The sequence below is a fragment of the Callorhinchus milii genome, unplaced genomic scaffold (assembly GCF_018977255.1).
Source record: "Callorhinchus milii isolate IMCB2004 unplaced genomic scaffold, IMCB_Cmil_1.0 Scaffold3, whole genome shotgun sequence".
Taxonomy (NCBI): domain Eukaryota; kingdom Metazoa; phylum Chordata; class Chondrichthyes; order Chimaeriformes; family Callorhinchidae; genus Callorhinchus; species Callorhinchus milii.
In genome coordinates, this window is record NW_024704744.1 from 56,685,361 (window position 1) to 56,707,919 (window position 22,559).

The window sequence follows — 22,559 nt, forward strand, 5'->3', positions numbered from 1 at the left end:
TGAATATTGTAACCCACATTGAAAAAAGTGGTACTTCTATTATATCTTTAAGTAGAAGGGATTTGTATAGAAAATACCACAGATGTGGTAGAAATTTAGTGCAGAGAAATCATTTGAGGAGATGATTTAATGATGTTGGCATTATCCAGTGCAGCCCCATTATACTGGTTTGTTTATAATATTGACCCTGTTCACTTTTACATGTATAATTTATAAGTATACCTGCTTGCAATTACTAGTCTAAGTTTATAACTTGTTAACTTAATCCGTTGTATCTGTTTTTCAGGGCAATGGGTGGGTGATATTTGAGATACTTTTGAATGTGAGGAGAGTGAATGTGTCTTATTTGTTTTCGGGAAAAAGTCTCTTGCCTATTTACTCTACTACAAGTGATGCTATATAATAGAAACAGGAGGTCATTTGGCCCATTGAACTTGCTCTGATATTTTATTAGAATATGGCTTTTTTTTAAATCTCAATTCCCTGACAATTCTGTATGTCCCTTAAATACCTTATTTTTCAAGAATCGATCTATCAATGCCAGAAGATGAATTGGGTGTATATTCGCCGCTTACACTTATTAAATACTAGCTGTACCTATTGCAGCTACGCTTGCAACCAGAGAATCCAATATGGAATGTAGATTGACACACAGGAGAGACACACTTACTTATCCTTGAAAGGTTTGATTTTCACTTAGGCATCTTTATAATGCTGAATATAAATGTATAATTTATAATCACTGGGACGTGCTCCCGACGTGAAAGGTGCTTTAAAAATCTAATTTTGTTGTTGTCATGACTTAGCTCCGTCTGTGTTCTTTATTTTGTTCCCACCGCTGCTTGGTTACGTGCGTGCTTTGTGATGCAGGATGCCACAGCCCACGGTCAGCCAGTATGGCCACCAAGGTAACTGCAGTGCGTGTGTATGTGCTCTGTGACGCACGATGCACTTTGACTCGGTAGCCACCAGGTGTAACTGCAGCAAAAAACGCAAAACTGAAATACATTTTAGGTCATACTCATGAATGATAGGAGATACCCGAAAACAAATATGCTCATGTCATTCCTAGATACAAAATCTTTCCGATGAGGTATATATCATGTCTCCGCATCAATCGATTATTGAGATCCTTTTTGAAGCGCAGACAGATAAACATTGTCATGTTATTAGCATAGAAGATTAGGAGGATTCTGTAAACACAATGTCTTAGTGACACAAATCTGTTGGGACAATGAATCTCAGGAGTTATGACATGCTCCTGGAAAGATGCAAGGGGAATCCTCAGGCTGTGTTTGAAGAGCAGGTTTGCAAGTTTTACTGATAATAAAATATCAATAAAGCATAAAAGATTGTTGGATGGAGATTTGGGACTGATTGTCACAAGCTCCATTCATCCCGGAAGTTACTTTTCTTCTCAAACAGATAATAAAAGCCAGAGAGAGCGAGAGAGCATGGCTCAACTTTCTCAAAGTTCATGACAAAGTTTTTTTTGGTCAGCCGGGTATCTTGACACATGCAGAAACCCATCACCATGCTTAAGAGCATCCAAACCAAACTGAGAGTTCCATGTATCCAATCAATACTTGGAAATTCCCAAGCAGTTTATTGGAATACATATTCTCTTCCTGAAGGGATGCATCCTGCTTACTTAATTCAGGTTGGCAAAACCCAAAGCTTCGGGATTCCAGGGTGTGCATTAGGGTACTGCCCGACAAGCCTTCTCACTGCTTGTCCAGCTAGGACCACCCTACCCATTAGGGCTCTGCCTTTCCATGTCCTGCTGATGAGCCAGGCTTTCTGAGCTGTTGTCAGCAGTGCCCTGGAGTACCCCGGACCCACCTGGCTCAGGATCTCGACTATTGAGACCACCACAGACGGTTGGCTCAATTCTGATATTCTATTGCCAAACATGTCACCTTGGAGCCAGTTCAGCTACAGGAGATCGTGCTTACCTCCCTTCCCCCCACCCACCCCATAAGGAGGATAGTTTTCTCAATTCTTGGGTTCAAGACTCATACAGATCGTGTACATTATTTTTATATGTTAGCTACAGCCTTGTAGGAGTTAAATTGCTTTTTATTGCCTTAAAGAGACAATTGTGATAGTTGCGCATTAAGTAACTTTATGGGTTCCACACATAGAACCACAGAGTTTTACAGCACAAAAGAATGCCATTCAGACCATCGTGCCAGCACTGCCTCCTTAAAAGAGCTATCCATTCAGCCCCATTTACTACCTTTGTAACCTATATCACTGCAAATTATTCCTTTTTAGATATCTAGTTCCTTCTTAAAATCTTATATGAATCCTGCCTAACCACCACATCCGGTAGGGAATTCCACATCCTAACAATCATCTAAACAACAAAAAAGCCTCCTAATCTCTTCATTTGCTAATACCATTTATAAAGCCACAGCAGCAATTTTAATATACTTTGGGGCAAGCAGATTATCACCATAAACCGCCTGTGTGTTTGAGTTCATTGACCAGTGATTATGAGAATTGCTCATCTTGTGAGGCCTAATGTTCACTTTTTTTACTGCACCTGTTTCAGGCCAGACTTGGTGGAACCCTGAAAGTTTGGACAAGCAAAACTGTGATTACCTTCGCCTTCTGATCGGACTGTTTGACATTATTATTTGCGGCTCCAGTGAAGGAAGCCTTGTGGGGAGTTTCAGAATACTCATGCAGCTGCTGTTCCAGGTGTGTTTAGTTAGTCTCACCTGTGTTAATAATTTAATTGCAAGATTTTGAAGGTGTTTGGAGAAGAGAACACATCTATAAATGATACCGGTACAAGATTTTGCAACACCCACTGAACAAAGGCTTTGTATCAGCTACCCTTGGAGCTGTTCAACCCCTTAAGTTTGTTTTCTTCTCAATCTGATTTTAAAATTCAGATAGTTCAAGTTTAATTAGACATATCAATTGTGTCAGCATATACAAGAGGGAATTAGTTAACTATTTGGAGGAGAAATCGATTGAGTTTCAGATGGTATTGGATTTTTATTTTGCTTTAGTATCAGCTAAGTGGACGACAATGGCGTATTCCAGTCCTATAAATTTCTGGGTGTAGCAGGTACAGGATAAATAAACAAAATGTATTGACAGTTCCACTTTATGCAGTGTAGATATGTTAAATCTTGTCAGTTCAGTTTACCAACTTTCTACTTCGTTTAAGAAAGCAGATTGGTACAAGTAGGATGAAATTCAGTGTGTGTCCCAAACAAATGCATGAGTTAACTCCAGTGCTCAGCAACTCAGAATGCTCGAAATATTGCACCACAGAAAGAGGCTGTCTTGTCTGCTCTTGCCAGTTCCCCATTCCATTATTCATTGGATTTATCCATGTGAATAAATGCTGCATTCTCCACTATCTCAATATCAAATTCTCGTGGCTGCAATAGAGAACAACTAAAGCTATTATTGATTGGAGTCACTTCACTTGGGTCACGAAGCATACCACTTTCACAAGATCCCTTCTAAGACGTTAAGGACAAAGTTTTGTTAAATATATGTTAGTTATTGACCACCTGATGTAGTCATTTAGCAAAATGTTAAAACCTGTTTCCGCACAGATGTTTTTATCACAATATCTAGTTTATCTGTCATTTCACTGCTATGCAAGTGAGACATAAGCAAGTTTGAGATCTGGATGAAGCTCAATTTTTTTCTACTTATCCTATTCTGATCCTCCAGTTCTGACCGCTGTTTATCCAAGGCCAGTTGTCAAACTATTTTCGTCCATCCAGTAGCTAGACATTAAATTGATTCCTCTGCATGAATAAGCCCTGAAATGTAATTAATGCTTTTTATACAGCTTGGATTTTCCTTGTGGTTAATACATGTGCAATCGGTTGGCAGAGAAAAATAAAAGTTGTTGTCTAAATAGAGGACTATGTTTCTTCCCTTTTCTGCTAACCTACAAATGTTATTTCAGACTCACCTGCCGAATACCAACAGCCTCTTCATGTTCTTGAACCTTTTGTGGACCTATAACTTTAACCTTGGCAACCAGATAAACTGCACAATAAATGCTGTGCTTCAGACACGGGCTCTTTACATGGGTCGTGTGCTGTTGACAGATCAGTCTGCAGGGCAGAGAGGTATGCTGGCATCTCTCTCATCCCCAGGTATGGACTAAATTGGTGAACTTAACTTAGTTGTGGTGGGAGTTGCAATAAATTGGCTTAGTGGTAGTGGGAGGGGTGGTAAATTGGCTTAGTTGTGGTGGGAGTATTATTTGGAGTATTTTACCTGGGATTGCTTTGTTCATAGATGGTGATTTCGTTTCAGTGCTAATATCACTGGTGATCTGTTTGGGCAGTCCAGTGAGAGAGGTGCGCCGGGGTGCCATTGGATGTCTGCAAACATTAATGCTCTTGCGAGGGACTGTTTTTTACCAAGTTATTGATAAACTTGTGAATTTGGGAGAGGAGATCATTTCAGATCACAGACACTTACCCCAGGTAAGAAAGTGGATAAAGATTATTCTGTCATTTTAAATTGTAATAATTTTGTGCAGTTGTAACTCCTCTATCCTCTTTTAAGTGTTGAACATTTTAGGTGTGGTGCAAAGTTTTTAAAATGTCACCGTTAGTTTTGGATGTGCTGCACTGACCATATCTGGACCTCCAAGCCCTGCCCCTTTAGACCATTATTACAACCCAGATTGTAGTGATCTGAGAAGTTTACCCCCCCCACACACACACACAATTACCCTTGCCCCATCTGCTTCCTAAGCTCAATGTAAGGTGCATTTATGTCACCGCTTCGACGTAACCAAATGCACAGGATTCAGACATGTATTGAAATTTTTGCTCTGGATTAGGATAATGTGCCCCAATCCTTCACCGGCAAGTATTCTGAAAGCTGATCAAACAAGAGCTGTGAAATAAGATCAGAAAATGCCATCGATCAGTATCTATAAGGCAAAGATATAATAACACTTGGGGTTGGCTGTTTGATCAGGAAAATAGGTTCTAATGGAGGAACACTAACCTGTCTTCCAGATGCTTATTGACATGTGCATTGCTGTTTTTAACCTCAATAAGATATTGATAGTAAGTATGCATGAAAGTTAGGGAGAAATATGGTGCCAGTTATTTAACTACATTTAAATAAATGTTTCATAACCTTTTTTATATTGCAGGTATTTAGCAGCTTGTTTGAGCAGCTTTTAACACAGAGTAAACCAAATGCACAGAACAAAAGGCTGACTGAAGCTCTGGAGAACTTTATGCAATGCATTGTGGATCCTGAGTGGCCTTCCTACATAGCTCGCTGCTTGTTGAACACATTAGAGGAGGTGAACGGAGAGGTAAGATATTCAGCATTTTTACCTGAGGCTTTGTAAACATAATTATGGTCTTTATTGCATCTCATAGGTCAGTAGCCTCCATGTTTCTGGCACGCTTTTGACAATGCCATGCTATCCCAATAATGTACTGGAGTGTCAGCCTGGACTACGGGCTGTGACTGATTTGTGGATGAATGAGAAGTACAGTGGAAATCAAAAAGTTACAAAGATTTATGCAATGTAGAGCGTATCTTGCTCATGTTTGACTCGTCAAATTGCTATTTGAAGCAAACTGATGATGAGAGGAGATTAGCAATATCATAATAAGATGTTTAGTATAAAAAGAAATCTTAAGAGTACGAAAATAGTCCCCAAGCAAATCCTTCAATATTTTAACTCGGTATACATATGGGTTGTAAAAATCTCTTCTGAGCCTTTATTGCAGGTCAATGAGTGAGCACCCAATTATGTTAATTGATCTCCCATTGCTCTTCACTTACAGCAATTAAACTAGTGATTTGGATCATTAGTACAACTATAATCATGATCTAGCCAGTTTCCTGTCATCAGGCTAAATCATGATTATAAATAGAGTAAAGAGTAAATTTGCTGATCTCAGCCGGCTACGCTGCATATCAAGTGGGAAGGAAAAAATATCAACTTGGTTTACTGGCCCTGATCCATTAGCAGTGCGGCCAAATAGACATTTGTGCGCGCATGTATGCACTAACAAACACACCCATGCACACACACATACACACACAGATGTCGGGTTAGAACAGGATGAAATGTGATTTTTCTTTTCTCCTACCCTCCCAATCACCCACTCATACATATGATTAAATTTTCAATTGGATATACTTTGTGGTATGTGCACAGTGGCAATAATTGGCCCTCCATATCAGTCGGTCCATTTTAAACAAAAATGATGACTGAAATGTTATTGTTTAAATTGTTCAGTAAAATGGCACTGGTTCAGCTCCTAGGACAACCAATGATCACCCTGGGTGAATCAGCATTTCCCCCATGGAAGCTTCAAGTGCAATTAATCCACAAAACATCACAACATATTGACCAATGCAATGTTTTATGGCCTTTTGTGAATATAATTGTATTAATTTCTGTGGCTTAGCTGATGATGTCCAAGTTGCGGCCGCTGCTGGAGAGATTTTTAGAGAAAGAGTCTGGAACCTTCAGAAAGGATGAAGCTCTCCTGCTACACATGATCCTGAGAAAGTACAACAAATATTCTGCACCCTTCCTAGCAACGCACATACGTAGTATGAATTTTTTCCTTAGTGCCATGAATAATTCCAAGGAGCTGTATAGAGGACTGCCAACATTGCAGGTCATCGCACTGGGACAGGTACTGTTTGCTGTATCTGAATTGTTCAAGAGAAACATACGTAAATAAATAACTCCAGGAGTTATTGGTCCATCTGCATTACGAGTAAATTTTCTTTTCCTCCAAAGCAAAGTTAGAATTTTGTTTCTGTGCTGCTATGAAAGCAGACACTATGCTTTGTGTCAGTATTCAGTGCAGAGTGATGTTGTCTATGATTACAATGAAGGGCAGGTGTGCTGTTTGTGTGATTTAGGGGCCTTGTGTGTGATTACAGTGAGGGGGTGCTGTGTGTGTGTGATTACAGTGGGGGGGTGCTGTGTGTGTGTGATTACAGTGGGGGGGTGCTGTGTGTGTGTGATTACAGTGGGTGTGCTGTGTGTGTGTGTGTGTGATTACAGTGGGGGGGTGCTGTGTGTGTGTGGTTACAGTGGGGGGGTGCTGTGTGTGTGTGTGTGATTACAGTGGGGGGGTGCTGTGTGTGTGTGTGTGTGTGTGATTACAGTGAGGGGGTGCTGTGTGTGTGTGTGATTACAGTGGGGACTGCTGTGTGTGTGTGATTACAGTGGGGGGTGCTGTGTGTGTGTGTGATTACAGTGGGAGGGTGCTGTGTGTGTGTGTGATTACAGTGAGGGGGTGCTGTGTGTGTGTGATTACAGTGGGGGGGTGCTGTGTGTGTGTGTGTGATTACAGTGGGGGGGTGCTGTGTGTGTGTGTGATTACAGTGGGGGGGTGCTGTGTGTGTGTGTGATTACAGTGAGGGGGTGCTGTGTGTGTGTGTGATTACAGTGGGGGGTGCTGTGTGTGTGTGTGTGATTACAGTGGGGGGGTGCTGTGTGTGTGTGTGTGATTACAGTGGAAGGGGTGCTGTGTGTGTGTGTGATTACAGTGGGGGGGTGCTGTGTGTGTGTGTGTGTGTAATTACAGTGGGGGGGTGCTGTGTGTGTGTGTGATTACAGTGGGAGGGTGCTGTGTGTGTGTGTGATTACAGTGGGGGGGTGCTGTGTGTGTGTGTGATTACAGTGGGGGGGGTGCTGTGTGTGTGTGTGATTACAGTGGGGGGTGCTGTGTGTGTGTGTGATTACAGTGGGGGGTGCTGTGTGTGTGTGTGATTACAGTGGGGGGGGTGCTGTGTGTGTGTGTGATTACAGTGGGGGGGTGCTGTGTGTGTGTGTGATTACAGTGGGGGTGCTGTGTGTGTGTGTGATTACAGTGAGGGTGTGCTGTGTGTGTGTGTGTGTAATTACAGTGAGGGGGTGCTGTGTGTGTGTGATTACAGTGAGGGGGTGCTGTGTGTGTGTGATTACAGTGAGGGGGTGCTGTGTGTGTGTGATTACAGTGGGGGTGCTGTGTGTTGTGTGTGTGTAATTACAGTGAGGGGGTGCTGTGTGTTGTGTGTGGGATAATCATTCTGTGCACTTGTGACCCTAGTCATTTAATGTATTTTGATATTTTGTTTTAAAACAAAATGTGTTTTTTTATGGTTTACAGATCACTAAGGAATTCTTTGCAGCCCTGCCTGATGGGAAGATCCAGCAGAAACTGCTGGGGGTACTTTTTGACTTACTTGTGCAGTGTAAAAACCCAGCATGTGCACAGTTGATAGGCAATGTTTTTAAAGGGGTGAGTAAAGATAGCTTTTCCTGATGAAAACAGATGAAACGTAGGTTCAGAGTGCTGACTGGATTTTAAACCTTTTTTCAGTTTAAAAAAAATAAGGCTTTCATCTACATGTAATATCCCCTCTTAAGTGTGGAACTTGCTGTGGTACTCTCCCACGCCAGGCTTCACACTCCTTGTCCTCTTCCTTGCCTGGCTCCTCGTCCCCAGCAGATTGACTTCAAGATCCTCACCATGACTTTCAAATCACTTCATGCTCTTGTCAGCAATTTCCATTGCCATTCTCCTGCCAGCATCCTCCACTCCTCCAGCTTGGTCCTACTCTACATTCATCACCCATCCCCCCACACCACCATCAGTGGCTGAAATCTAAGCTCCTGCCTTATTGAAGGTCTTTAATCAACAGTCAGCGTCCTCAAATAAATTACATTTTAGATTTGTTGTGATTGATTTGATACAACGTTATTATTTTCAATTGTATGTAGCTCTGAATGCTGTTTGCCCACTTGTTGCAGATCACAGTTGACGCAGAGCAAATTGCCCAGGAGTTTGGATCTTTGCAAAAACCTCAGAGCCAGGCAACTGTTCAGCAGAAGAGGAGGCAGAAAATGCTACAGAGGTATGTCGTTGGGAAAGATTTTCTTCTGTTTCTGTGCTTCATGACCTTTGCTTTTCAGGTTTCCCAAGACGCTACCTCACGTGTAGGGCACTATATAACTAAGTGTTTATTGTTGTACTCTCAAGAGTATTTCCACTCTGTTCTTACAATCTTGTACTATTTCTAGGGAAATATATACAGACTTACTACTTCACTAACACTGGTATTGGTGTGTGTGAGAGAGAGAGAGAGAGAGAGGTGGAGATTGATAGCATTGTAATGTTACAATTGCATTGAGCATTGAAACATCAAACATTGAAACACTAAAAATAGACAGGTTTGTATTCTGCTGGCTAGAATTGCCCCAGAAGTCTTAACATGTAATTCGAATTCCTGTTCTGGTTTCGTGGTGCAAACATTTTATTATCAGGGCAGTGTGTGCCATTCACAAACACGGAATATAATTAGTTTAGGTGCTGAATGGAAAGTCATTTCTGTCACTGATTTACTTGTCACCACTACTATGATGTGTGTGTAAAAATAATTGGACTACGGGGATGAATGGATTGTATTAAAAGCTTTGGCTGGAAATGTCCGATGCTGGCTCAGTGAATTGTTGCTCCATTGTCTCTCACACTGACTTCCTATTCTCAGCCATGTGATGTCAATGGAGGTATGATCAAATTCCCATTGTGCCCCTTACCTCTGGCTTGTATTTTTATTATTATTGTCCCCGCTGTCTATCTTTAATTTCTCACCTTAAAATCTACCTCTTCAACTACGCCTATGGTCAACTCTCTCTCCCCCCAACCCCCACCCCACTTTCTCAGCATCCAACCCCGTCACTGTGCCGCACTCTGAGATGCTATCCTGCGTGAGGAGTGCTATATAAATTCAAGTTGTTGTTTGATGGGCCTGTCAATTCTGGACTTGGCTTTGCTGTAAAAGAAACTCTACCGAATGTGCTGTTCAATTTTGCGGGCTGTTTCTTTTACAGGAAATCACAGGAATTGCAGGGTGCAGAGCCTGTTCCTCCAATAGACAACGTATACTGGCAGCGAGTTACACTCATTTTGGAATTAATGCAGCATAAGAAAAAGCTTAAACGACCTCAGATTCTCATCCCTGCACTCTTCAGCCTCCTCTCCAGGTAATTGGACTACACCGATGAACCATTGATAATTGAAGGCCACAGGTTTGACATATTCTGTCTGAGTGAGCCACGGATCTCAGATGGGATTGGGTTTGGGGGAGGAGGGGATCTTGTAGCTCAGTGGTTAGAGCACTCGCTTTGCAAGCGAGAGACCTGAGTTCAATTCCAGGCAGGGCAAAACCTTGGGCAAGTTTTCTTACTTCACACGCCTAATAATAATCCCTCCAAAACCAAAAACAATAAAAAAATTGGTCATTTTCAATCTACAGCTGTTTGTGGGACATTGCTGTGCGCAATTGGCTGCCGCGTTCGCCCACAAATATACAGTCAATTCACTTTACAGTGTGTTCTGTGAAGCACTTTGGGACGTCCTCCCGATGTGACAAGCGCTATATCAAAATGCAAGGATTATTATTATTATTATCTTCAATCTCATTGGATTGAGGTGGAGACTAATGGTTTCACCATCAGGTGCATGTGCTAACCCAACATCAGATTGTAATTAAGAGATTTATGATGATAAAAGCATCTGTATTGTGTTCTTGACACCTTTGACTTCTCCATTGTGTCCCAAAATCTCTGAACATTTATTGCTATCACTCAGGTGCCTGGATCCCTCATTGTCTGAAGAAGCCAGTTTGGAGTACACAAAGCAGCTACTCCTCAACTGCTTGCTCAACCTCTGCCAGAAACTGTCACCAGACGGCACCAAGATCAGTAAAGGTAGGAAGTTGAAATGGGCTCATACTTGCACCAAATACGATTATTATTTATTATCAATAATAATAATCCTTGCATTTGATTTAGCACATTTCATAATGCAAAGCTAAGTCAATTTGAATGCACTAAGTAGATATGTAAATATCTTTATATTGAAAATCTTGTTAAAATCTATTTTCCCTTGGTATTCAAATCAGTAAATTTATATCACCAAGCCCATCCTTTAGTCCATTTAAAGCAGTTGGTGAAATAATTAAGAACGGAAGGAGGAACAAACAGAATTACTCATTTTGGATTGCATTTAACCTGCAAACAACAAGAAAAACATTATGGCTCCCCATCCCCAGAGGATAATGCCTTTCAGGTCGGGAGGACGTCCCAAGGCGCTGGACAGTCAGGGATTTGGACCCGAGCAGGGGAGGGGGTTGGGATCAGGAGGGGGTGAAGGGCACGGGGTAGGGGTAGGCGGATGACTGAAGGTGCAGTCAAAGAGGAGGGTCTTGAGACATGCCTTGATGGAGGTAAGGGAGGGAGCAAGGAAAAGGGAGCTTGGGATGGAGTTCCAAAGGGTGGGGGCAGAGAAGCTGAAAGCCTAACCACCAATAGTGGGGCAAGAGAACACAAACTTTAGAGTTCTGGATGATCTGCAGCTTGTGGAAGGAAGAGTTGGGGAGGCTGACAAGCAGGCATAGATGTAATGAATGTGTGGATGAGGGTTTTGGCGGCCTGAGGGGTGAGGCAGTGGCGGAGCTGGGCGATGTTGCAGAGGTGGGGGAAGGCAGAGTAAGTCATTGCACGGATGTGGGGTAGAAAGTATAGTTGAGGGCCAAACAAGACACCAAGGTTCCGGATTGGCTTAGTAAGATGGAGTGTGCATCTGTGGATGGTGATGCTGTCAGTGCCTGAGATGTGGAGGCACTGACGAGAGCCAATCAGGAGGGCCTCGGTCTTGTTAGCGTTCAACTGGAGAAAGTTAGCTCTCATCCAGGACTTGATGTCTGACAGACATTCTGTCAGGACAGCAGTGGTCCTGGAGTCGAGGGTGGAGGTAGAGTTGTGTGTCATCCGACATGTGGAAGTTGACCCCATGTCTGCAGATGATATCACCAACAGGGAGCATGTAGATATTAAAGAGGAGGGGACCAAGGACAGAGCCCTGAGGAACACCACATGAGACGGTGCGAGAGCTGGAGGAGAAGCCGTTTGTAGAGACAAAGTGGAGACAGTGTGAAAGGTAGAATCTGAACCAGCCTAGAACAAAAACATGAAGGTTGAGGTGGGAGGAGAAGCGGTGGAGGAGGATAGAGTGGTCCACAGTGTCAAAGGCAGCATTGGGGTGAAGGAGGATGAGGAGACAGAGGGATCCCTGGTCACAGGTGGCAAAATGTCATTTGTCAGTTTGTCCAGGGTTGCTTCTGTGCTGTGGGCAGCACGGACACCCGATTGGAGGGGCTCATAGAGGGAGTGGCGGGAGAGGAAGGAGCAAAGTTGGGAAGCAAAGACTTGTTCTGGGGCTTTGGAAAGGAAAAGGAGGGTGGAGATGGTGTAGTAGTTGGAGAGTACACTTCAGTGCTTATAAGTGCTTGCTGTACAAAATATTCTGAAAGACCTGAAATCCTGATCTGTTATTTCCAGATGTTCTTGATGAAGAGAAGTTCAATGTGGAGCTGATTGTTCAGTGTGTCAGGGGCTCCAATGTACCTCAGACTCACCACCATGCACTATTGCTGCTGGGCACTGCTGCTGGGATATTCCCCGTAAGTGTTGCTCTAGCTAACTTACTTTTAATTGGTTTTGCTTTGCGCATTATTTTGCAGAGCGCATGGTGATCAAAGCCTGCAGAAGGCTTCTATGCAAAACTCTCAACAAGCTCTATCTTTTGGTCCATCCAGAATAATTAATAGACTCAAGGAATTGAAGGAGGAAAGGAGTTACCTAATTTTGGAACTTTAAAAAATATTTGTTCGTGGAATATTTTGTCATCAGTTTTCAGGACTCAACAACTCAATAATCCTGACTGAGGGTAGCGATGTGGGAAACTCCCAAGGGAAAGCAAGTGTCATGTCATTTATAGATTTTCTTTTATAATCTGTGTTTATCCGGGGACAGTTCAACCTGTTTCTGAATAACAATAACCATATTGTTCTATATTATATAGACTGACCTCCCTTCATCATCTCAATATGCCCATCTCCTTGAGTAATCTCTCCTTTCTCTCTCCCCCCACCCCATCCCCCAGTCTGGAACAGCAACAGGAATGCCGCATTCAGAAATGGTGTTTATTTGAATGTACTTCAGGGGAGTTAGCAGAATTCTAATCACTTTGTGAGCCTTCTTTGTGAGAGAAGATTTTGCAGCTCTCTCCTGTTCAGGACTTTGAAGTGAGGTTCATTAAAAAAGATAAGAGTGATACGTTATCGTTTTTCAGCGTGCAGAACTCCACTTTGATGCAGTATTGACTGTTCTAAAAATAATTCCTCTGACCTTTTTATGATTTCTTGCTTGGTTCTGTAGGATAAGGTTCTTCATAATATCATGCCCATTTTTACCTTTATGGGTGCCAATGTGATGCGACTGGACGATAGCTACAGCTTCAAGGTGATAAACAATACAGTAAAGACTGTGATCCCAGCACTCATACAGGTTAGTCAATTTGGGTGGTTTGTTTTTCATGCTCTACGGGTAGGCGGAGACAGGATATTAAGGGGGATTTTAACCTGATCAGATATGCAACTGCTCAATTTGTTGGCTTTAAAAGGAACATTAACAATATTTACATAATTTATATAAGCATTAATATTAATAATACTTGAATTTGACAATGGCCTTTTATGTCAGGAGAATGTCTGAAAGTGCTTATAACATATACTATAAAGTGCAGTAAAGTGTGTATATTTGTTGGCAATCTTTTGAAGTTAAAAATACCAATTTGGTTAAATCACAGGACTTCCAGCAGGAAGCATTTCTTTACATAGAGATTGTTAATCAGCTGGAACAGGTTACCAGGAAGAGTGGTTGAGGCTAAGATTTTTAACTCGTTGAAGAAACGCTTGATACTGTAACAGGATGCTAGGGTGGATATTCTGGAAGGATGACAGCAAATGTCTGAAAGGTCTTTCTTCATCCAAATTTCTCCTGATGTTTAATAAACTGGAAATAAATGTTTAATAAATATTGTTTAATTTTGTTGCCTTTAAAGTTAGTTTTAAAAACAATTGTGCAGCAGAAATGTTTACTCCGAGTTCCCTGAATGAAGGGCATTTTAACATTTTTGCCAAGCAGGCTATTTGATTTATTGTGACCACAAATGTGGAACTTTTGAGTGCAATTCACAGCTTCTGAGTGACTGAGGTGATGACTGCGCTTTTTACTCACTGTGCCTTTATTTTGAATTGGTGATTGCATCTCTTTCAGGCTAATGACGAAGGATCTGTAGAAATCAAAGAGCACGTTAACAAGGTTGTTACAAATATCATCCACGTGTTTGTGGATGCCTTGCCTCACGTGCCTGAGCACCGGCGACTGCCTATCCTATCGCAGCTGATTGATACAGTCAGTGCAGAACGCTTCCTCTGGGTCCTCCTCTTACTTCTGTTTGAGCAGCACGTGACCAAGACTTCTGCACCAGCCAATGGTGATAAGGTTGCATGATCTATTCATTTGCTTTTATTTGTCTTTCTCACCATTTTTCTCCGTTCTCTCCTTTTATAAGAACATAAGAATTAGGAGCAGGAGTAGGCTATTCGGCCCCTCTAGCCTGCCCCGCCCTTCAGTAAGATCATGGCTGATCTATTATAACTCCACCTACCTGCCTTATTCCCATATCCCTTAATCCCTTTATCCACAAGAAATCTATCAATCTCAGTCTTGAATATGTTCAAGGACTGAGGATCTACAGCCCTTTGGGGTAGAGAATTCCATAAATTCACTAACCTTTGAGTGAAGAAGTTTTTCCTCAACTCAGTGCGAAAGGGCTTACCTCTAATTTTAAGACTGACCCCTGGTTATAGTTGCTCCAATCAAGGGAAAAAGTCTCCCACTATCTATTCTGTCGTGCCCCTTTATAATCTTACAGATTTCTATGAGATCAAGGTTGTTATAGTTATTCGGCTCTTATTTATCATCTAGAACTCTGCAGCCCCGTGTCCTCTCCCGCACTAGGCTCCAAAACCCTATCACCTCAACCCTCGCTCAGCTCCATTGGCAACTCGTTCCCCAGCAGATCAGATTCAAGATCTTGATCCTCATATTCAAATCCTTCCAAGGATTTGGCCTTCCCTACCTTTGTGACTTCCTGCAACTCTATCGATCTGGCTGCCCCTTCCATTCAGTGAACACTGACCTGCTTCACTGGCCTGACATTCTGCCACCGCTCTCTGGAACTCCATATCGGGGTCCCTCAGGCTCGCCCCCTCCTCACTTTTAAAGCCCAAATTAAGACTTATCTCTTTGAAAACAAAAAATAAATTGAAAGGAGGTGAGGAAAGGGCCAAATGATTAGTAGTTAAAGCAGTTGTGTGTTAATGATGGCTGCCTGAGAGATCGTTACTCTCTCAATCTAATCGTATTCCATATGGATTCTTGTATCACAGGAAGCTATCTTAGAAAGAGATGTCGAGTTTTGGATCTCCGTTTGCTGTGAATTTGGTGTTCAAGAGCAGCTTCTGAGTCTCATGAATATGCTGCGTTACCTCGCCAAGCTCCCAGAAGACAAAGAAGGTAAGAGAAAAGCGACCTGCCATTCACTTCAGCCATTGTGCAGAGCAAGCACTTGACGTTCTGATACTAATATCCCAATCAGTTTAAAATAAGAAATCTTACACATAGATGTTCTTTCGTTTTTTTTGTCAGCGTGTCTGACACCTGCGGAAACCCATCTTGAGTATCCAAACAAGACTGGGAGTTCCGTGCTTGCCAACTATATGTTAAAATTCTCATGCATGGAATGAAATGGGCCACTCTTCCTAGAGGGGTGCACTTTGTTTGCCTAATTCTGGAGAGTATTAGGCACAAGTTGCATGAGCCAAAGCTTGGTGACCCCAAAGTGTGTATTGAGTCACTGCTGGAGCTTAACCAGTTAAAACTACATAGCTTTCCATTGAAGCACTATCTGGCAAGCTTTCCACTATTTGTTAGACCTTTGCTTTCCAAATTTATCTGGAACTGAGTGGGAAGAATCGCTGTGTCTGTTCTGCCCCTCCAAGTCCTGCCGATGAACCAGGTTGACTGGGCTGTCATCAGCAGTGCCCTGGAGATCCACCTAACTCAGGAACCGGACTACCAAGACCACCACAGAGGACTGACTACTTCAATTCCGACACTCAGTTTCCAAACCTGTGATCTTGGAGCAGGCTCAGCTGTAAGGAGACCCTACTTCCCCCCCTCCCCCCCCAGGTTATCAAGAACGCTCCTATGTATCCTGCATCTCTCAATGTCACCTTAAAGCCCTTCACAAAACGACCTTTGTACTTTTGAATTACTTCTCTAATATGTGACTGCCCATTCCATATCTGCATATCCCTTATTTGAAGAAATGCCTCCTGACCTTAGTTCCTTTTTGTGTTTTCCTATTTGATTTGATTTATTTTAATGTGCTTTTTGTAAAAAAACACTAATAGTTTGCTGCATTGTACCACTGTTGTACTGTGACTGTTCACATACACAGTGTGTCTCCCACCTGTCAGCAAATTTACTAAACTTACAGAAGTGCATGTAGATAAATGGTTAAAACCTTTTGTTGGCTCTCACTATCAAGATCAGTACAGTTACCAGGAAGGGGAAAATAACTCTTAGTGTGCTGTTCTCTGAGATTGTATACTTCAATCGATTTCTATTCCTAACAGACGAGGGACCTGGGAATAGGAGGTCATCCAAGACCAGAATGAAGAAGCCAGGTGAAGCTGAGCTACTCTTCAACGTGGAAACTCACAGCGCAAAACAACTGCGGCATTTCAAGTTTCTTTCAGTCTCATTTATGGTTCAGCTACTTGCTTCCAACAGCTTTGTGGGAAAGGTAATTAAAATCATGCAATGCCTCCACATCAGTTTAGCCAGAATTATTGTTTGTGAAGAATAGGTCATGTATCTGAGGTGCAGAACGTGTTTTACTTAGCCTTGGTAAACTACTATTTGGTCTAGTTTCTTGAACTGAATAGAGAATAATTTATCTTGCTCCTAGAATACGAATGACCTCATCCATAACAGTATTGTAGCAAATAATCTAATGTCTGCCAACCCAAAGTGAGGTCTATTACAAGGCATTGCATGTTGCTCTGAATGTGCAATGTGGCCTATTCTGTTTATAATGCAGAATTTCTGTCATGTCTCATAACCAACTCATGATGATGACCTTGCACCTTTAAAGCAGTTTTTTTTAACAAAAAAACTCCTCAAATCAAAATTATCCTTTGAAGAGGAGCATTCCCAATACATCCCCTTCCCAGTGGAAATGATTTTCCATTCAAGGTAGCTTGTCTCATTAGTAGTTTGGGCTTTGACTGCATCCAACTTCATTTATTTATTTAAGTTTCTGATTTAGGTTGTGTTATCAAGTCTCTTCAGGAATTAAACTGACCCGAAAGAGACTTATTTTATGATCTAGAAGTGTGATCTGTTGATATTTGAACATCCATTGCTGACTGATTTCATTGCTTTTATCATTAGGTTGCAGAATCTGATGAATGTGAACATGAAACCTTGCAGAAACTGGAACAAAGGTAACGACGTCTTAAGGGTGTTGATTAAACTATCACATTATTTAATGACTAGTGCTTCCAATGCTGCAAACTGTGTATCAACAGATTTATAATGCGCATTCATTATTTGAGATAACCTTTTTCCAGATTAGGCCATCGTAACCCGGTACATCAATCCTATTGTTTTACTGTTAGAACAAATAATCACATCCTCCAGCATACCCAACCCCTACCACCTTTCCATTATAGCAACCAGCTGTTTTACACACAAGTCTAGTTTCCTGACTTCAGCTGCCCTTCTTTGTAACCCATTCCAGCTGTTTTCTGGCAGTGAGTACTGTGGTATTTGCCATGTTCTGTCTTACCTGTGTTTAAAAAAAAAAAGTGAATTAAATCACTGGTGGGCTTGAAGGAGAGGCCTGACTGAGCTGGCAGCTAGTTTATAATACATATGCTTGGAAAAATGAATGTGTGCATTATCTAATTAAAAAGACATCCAGTTGCATTAATTTCAGATATTTATTGCCAAAGTGTTTTACAGTAATTTCTTCCAAGATAAATTCAGTCCTGTTCACCTTTGTGGCACAGTTATTCGTTATAATTTATCGGTATTCTTTCCTAGCTTGCTGGAAGAGATTCTGTGCTACATTAACGTAGTTGCCCGTTGTGTGGAGGAGAATGCAGAGAAACCAACAGCTAAATTCTGGAGATCTCTACTCAACCGCTCATACGATGTCTTGGATAAAGTATGTTTGCAATGGAACCGAACAGTTATCAGCTTACTCCCTCGCTCTGTCAATCGGTCGTTCTTTGTATACAAGTGATGCACTCTGCGGCCAAATGGCAAAACTCCAAAAGAAGAGTGCGCTTGTTAATATCATTCCTGTTTGTAGAAGATGCTAGAATCACAGAATCGTAGAAATTTGCAGAGCAGAGAGAGGCCATTCAGCCCATACAGTCTGTACCAGCTCTCAGAGAAAGATGTTCATTCAATCCTATTGCCCTGCCTTATCCCCATCCCCATATCCCTTCAAGTCTTTATCTTTCATACACCTGTCTACTTCCCTCATGAAACCCATAATGGATGTTGGGATATGGAATTCTCTGCGTCTACCACTTGGCAGGGGATTCCACATCCCAACAACTCTTAAGTGAACTTTGTTCTTCTGAGCTTTCATTTTGCTCTTGTAGCTATCTTGTAATTGTGGCCCCAAATCACTGATCCAAGCCAATGGAATTTTTCAGCTCATTTTCATTCACCAATCCCATGTTCTGACAAAGCATTGTGGATTGTAAAATTATTGATTTGTTTCATTCATGGAATATACCTGGAGAATTTGTAGCCTTCTATAAATATGAGCAGTAAATTCTGCCCAACAACAGTAGGTTTGCTGATAATTTTCTGCTTGTCTGTTAAAATAATATACAAATTTGAATTTATTATACAAGTTATGGGAAAAGTGTAAAAGAGGCAGAATTTCCCATAGTACTTCTGCCACAATATCATCTGGTCATGGAGGGCATGCAAAATGCACTGTAATATTTAAAAATGAGAATACGTTCTTATCTGGAAACATTTATTGCAGTGAACCAGCGCTTCAGGCTCCCTCCAAAACAAAACAATAATGAATTGGTTATTTTCAATCCACGACTGTTTGTGGGACACTGCTGTGCGCAATTGGCTGCTGCGTTTTGCCCACAAAATATACTATCAATTCACTTTACAGCATATTCTGTGAAGCGCTTTGAGACGTCTAGAAGACGTGAAAAGCGCTATATCAAATGCAAGGATTACTATTATTATTTGGACAGTTGCACCATGGTTTATGGTCAGTGGGTTTGTGGAGTCCTGTAGCTCAGTGGTTAGAGCACTCGCTTTGCACGTGAGAGACCTGAGTTCAATTCCAGGCAGAGGGCGAAACCTTGGGCAAGTTTCCTTACTCCACACAGAGCCTAATAATAATCCCTCCAAAAACCAAAAACAATAATAAAAATTGGTCATTTTCAATCTACAACTGTTTGTGGGACATTGCTGTGCGCAATTGGCTGCCGCGTTCGCCCACAAATATACAGTCAATTCACTTTACAGTGTGTTCTGTGAAGCGCTTTGGGACGTCCTCCCGATGTGAAAAGCGCTATATCAAATGCAAGGATTATTATTATTGTTAAAAGCTACCACAATTGATATGCCTTGGAACCATTCCAAAACTGGGACCTCCTAAACTGTAGGCTTAGTGCTACATCAAGCTGTGTCTTCACCCACTCGGCTGGCGGTGGAGCTCTGAAGGATTTTCTTAAACCATTATTGGTACCACAACCGAAAGCTGTGAGGCACCCCAGTGCTGTTTACAAACGAGAGGCAAACTATGATTGTAAATTTGATGCATAGTAAGTTTGGCATAATTGTCATTTGAAAAGGGTATATTCATGAAATAATCTGGTTAACCACTTTTTACCCTTTTTAATACAGGTGAATGCCCTACTTCCCACAGAAACATTCATTCCAGTGATCAGAGGGCTCATGAGCAATCCCTTACCCTCAGTTAGACGCAAAGCTATGGATCTCCTCAATAACAAACTACAGCAACACAAGACAGCCTGGCAGGATCATCAGGTGAGACCTTCCTTCTGGTCTTGCCTTCATCCATACCTCACACCCACAGCAGCCAAAACTCTCGTCGACACCCTTGTGAATTCCTGGCTGGACTATTTCAATACTCTCCTCACTGGTCTCCCCAGTTACCCCATACAAAAAATTCAATTAATTCAGAACTCCGCCGCCTGGATATTCACCCGCACAAAATTCTGTACCCCATCACACCAGTTCTTGCCAGGCTCCACTTCCCCCAAATACCGAATGGATCGACTTCAGGATCCTCTCATCCGTTTTCAAATCCCTTCATGCCTTCGCACCTCCCTACCTATCCCAATTTGTTTACCCCCCCACTCCACGAACCGCTGCCTCCGCTCAATCAGCTCCTGCCTCCTGTTCGTCCCTTGCCCCTTTCAGCTACTACGCCCCGAAACTCTGGAACTCTCCCTCAACCTTGCCCCTCCCTCCCCACTTTCAAATCCTGCCTAAAGACCTTCCCTTTTGATCTTTCTTACAGTCACCTCCCTCTCCCTCTGGCTCGGGGTCAGACTCCGCACTGTCATGCACTCCAGGACGTTGCCCCACTTGAAGGGTGCTTTGCAAATGCAAGTTGCTTTTTAAAATGTTAGTTAAAAGGGTCAGAAATCTGCCATTATTTACCTAAATTTATTTCAGCGATTCAGAGAAATGAATTTTCAGGATTTAAATGCAGTAAAACTCGCATAAGTCTTATCTTTATAATTCCTAATCACTTAAGTTGTACATCCACCCGAGTTCCATTCAGTTTCCTATCAAAACCATTTAGATTTCCTTTCACCTAGTCGTATTTATCACCTCCAAATGCCACACCCGTATCTTCCATTACTCCCGCACTACCCGCTGCCTTGAATCACGGAAAATGACTAACCCGTCGACGCATACACACTTACCAGCTGCATTGAATTACGCATGTGCAGTGTAGATTATTGATTAAATCGGATTTTATGCAACTTATACAGTTTGCCTGCAACTTGGACTTCACTTAAGACATAGTAAATGTTATGGTCCCGACTGATACAACTTATGTGAGTTTTAGTGTATAATTGATTCAGAGAACAGTGTTGGCAGAGGTCTGAGATGTAGCTTGCCTTAGATGACAGCCTGGCTTAGTTGGTAGCATTCTCGCATCTGGGTCAGAAGGTTGTGTTCAATGCGCACATTTGAGTTAATCGTCACAGCTGCAACACAGTAGCACTGCATTGTCAGAAATGCTATTGAAAAAGGAGGTTGTCTTCCCTCACTAACACTGGCCTGCTTCAGGCCCTCACCCTGTGTGCCCCTTAATCGGACTTTCTGCCCACTCCCCCCACCCCCACCACTGGAATTCCATCTCCTTGCCCCTTCTCTCAATTCTTTCAACCTCTGTCTCAAGTCCTTCCTCTTTGACCGAGACTTCAGTCATCTTCCCACCCCTACCCCACTTGGCCCACCGCTCCCTCTCATGCCCAACCCCCAGTTTGGGTGCAAATCCTTGACTCTCCAGCACCTTGGGATGTCCTCCTGATGTGATACATAATTGCAATTTGTTGTTGTTGTCTTGGCTGAAAATCCTGTGTGTTTTGTATGCTTGTGTGTCTAATGTAATATTTAAAGCCAGTTGTTTCTTCAACAGGTGACATTGCTTCTGAACCTGATTGAGGATCTTCTATCCATTGTGAGTAGTAAGGAAAAGGAGGAAGAGGAGCAAGCTGTGAACAGGCAGACGGCACTCTACAGCTTGAAGCTACTGTGCAAGTGCTTCGGTACTAATCAGCAAAATCCATTTGTGCCTGTGCTGACGACAGCCGTTGACCTGATCACAGGTGATAGTGAGGAGGAAAGAAACGTGCTGGCAAGTGCATTGCTCTGTGTAGCTGAAGTTACCTCTGCACTCAAAGCATTAGCAATACCACAGCTTCCAAGGTATGGAGTCTTAGCAGTAGCAACTGCATTGTGTGTTTACTTTATAATGACCGTTGAGAGCATTTAAGGCAGGATTTGTTATTAACAGGCTGATATCAGAAGGTTTGTTGTTTGCAGGCTGATATAAGATTGGGTTTGTGCTTTGCAGGCTAATGCCAGGGCTGTTGAAGATGTTGAGAAACCACAAGGCCCTGCTGTCCAATGAGATTTATTTGCTGAGTGCTGTTGCAGCCTTGCAGAAAGTTACAGAAACGTTACCTCACTTCATTAGTCCCTACCTGCTGGGCATTCTGACACAAGTGAGTGCAGTGCAAAATAAAAAAATAAAGAAGTAAAAGCCCTGAGACCTGTTTTAAAATGTGTTGTTGTTGTATTCACTATCTGGTTAGATTCATTTATGTTAAAATACATTTGTGTTTTTCGTGAAGATCACCTGCTTGACACAGATTGCTTCCAGGCCAAGCCACTCCTCACAACTCAACCTACGACTCACATCTCTCCGCACCACCCTAGCCACGAAGCTCGCTCCTCGGGTTCTGTTGCCTGCAGTTAGTAAATGTTACAATAAACTTGTTGACACTAATCAGGTTGGTGT

The 22,559-nt window shown here is 42.2% G+C and overlaps 1 protein-coding gene across 1 annotated transcript in view; it reads left to right on the plus strand.

Moving 5' to 3' along the window:
- heatr1 (HEAT repeat containing 1) overlaps positions 1-22,559 on the plus strand; it is a gene marked incomplete at its 5' end in the record, with an annotated part of 43,650 nt that overhangs the window by 14,468 nt on the left and 6,623 nt on the right. The window contains 20 exons of the mRNA XM_042333113.1: positions 2,558-2,706; positions 3,944-4,136; positions 4,282-4,472; positions 5,156-5,323; positions 6,435-6,668; positions 8,136-8,267; positions 8,780-8,883; positions 9,860-10,012; positions 10,620-10,738; positions 12,371-12,492; positions 13,250-13,378; positions 14,150-14,377; positions 15,328-15,454; positions 16,579-16,748; positions 17,399-17,451; positions 18,053-18,176; positions 19,901-20,044; positions 21,675-21,964; positions 22,113-22,263; positions 22,393-22,551. Of these exons, the coding sequence (XP_042189047.1) occupies positions 2,558-2,706; positions 3,944-4,136; positions 4,282-4,472; positions 5,156-5,323; positions 6,435-6,668; positions 8,136-8,267; positions 8,780-8,883; positions 9,860-10,012; positions 10,620-10,738; positions 12,371-12,492; positions 13,250-13,378; positions 14,150-14,377; positions 15,328-15,454; positions 16,579-16,748; positions 17,399-17,451; positions 18,053-18,176; positions 19,901-20,044; positions 21,675-21,964; positions 22,113-22,263; positions 22,393-22,551 (3,140 nt within the window). The remainder of the gene's footprint in view (positions 1-2,557; positions 2,707-3,943; positions 4,137-4,281; positions 4,473-5,155; positions 5,324-6,434; positions 6,669-8,135; positions 8,268-8,779; positions 8,884-9,859; positions 10,013-10,619; positions 10,739-12,370; positions 12,493-13,249; positions 13,379-14,149; positions 14,378-15,327; positions 15,455-16,578; positions 16,749-17,398; positions 17,452-18,052; positions 18,177-19,900; positions 20,045-21,674; positions 21,965-22,112; positions 22,264-22,392; positions 22,552-22,559) is intronic.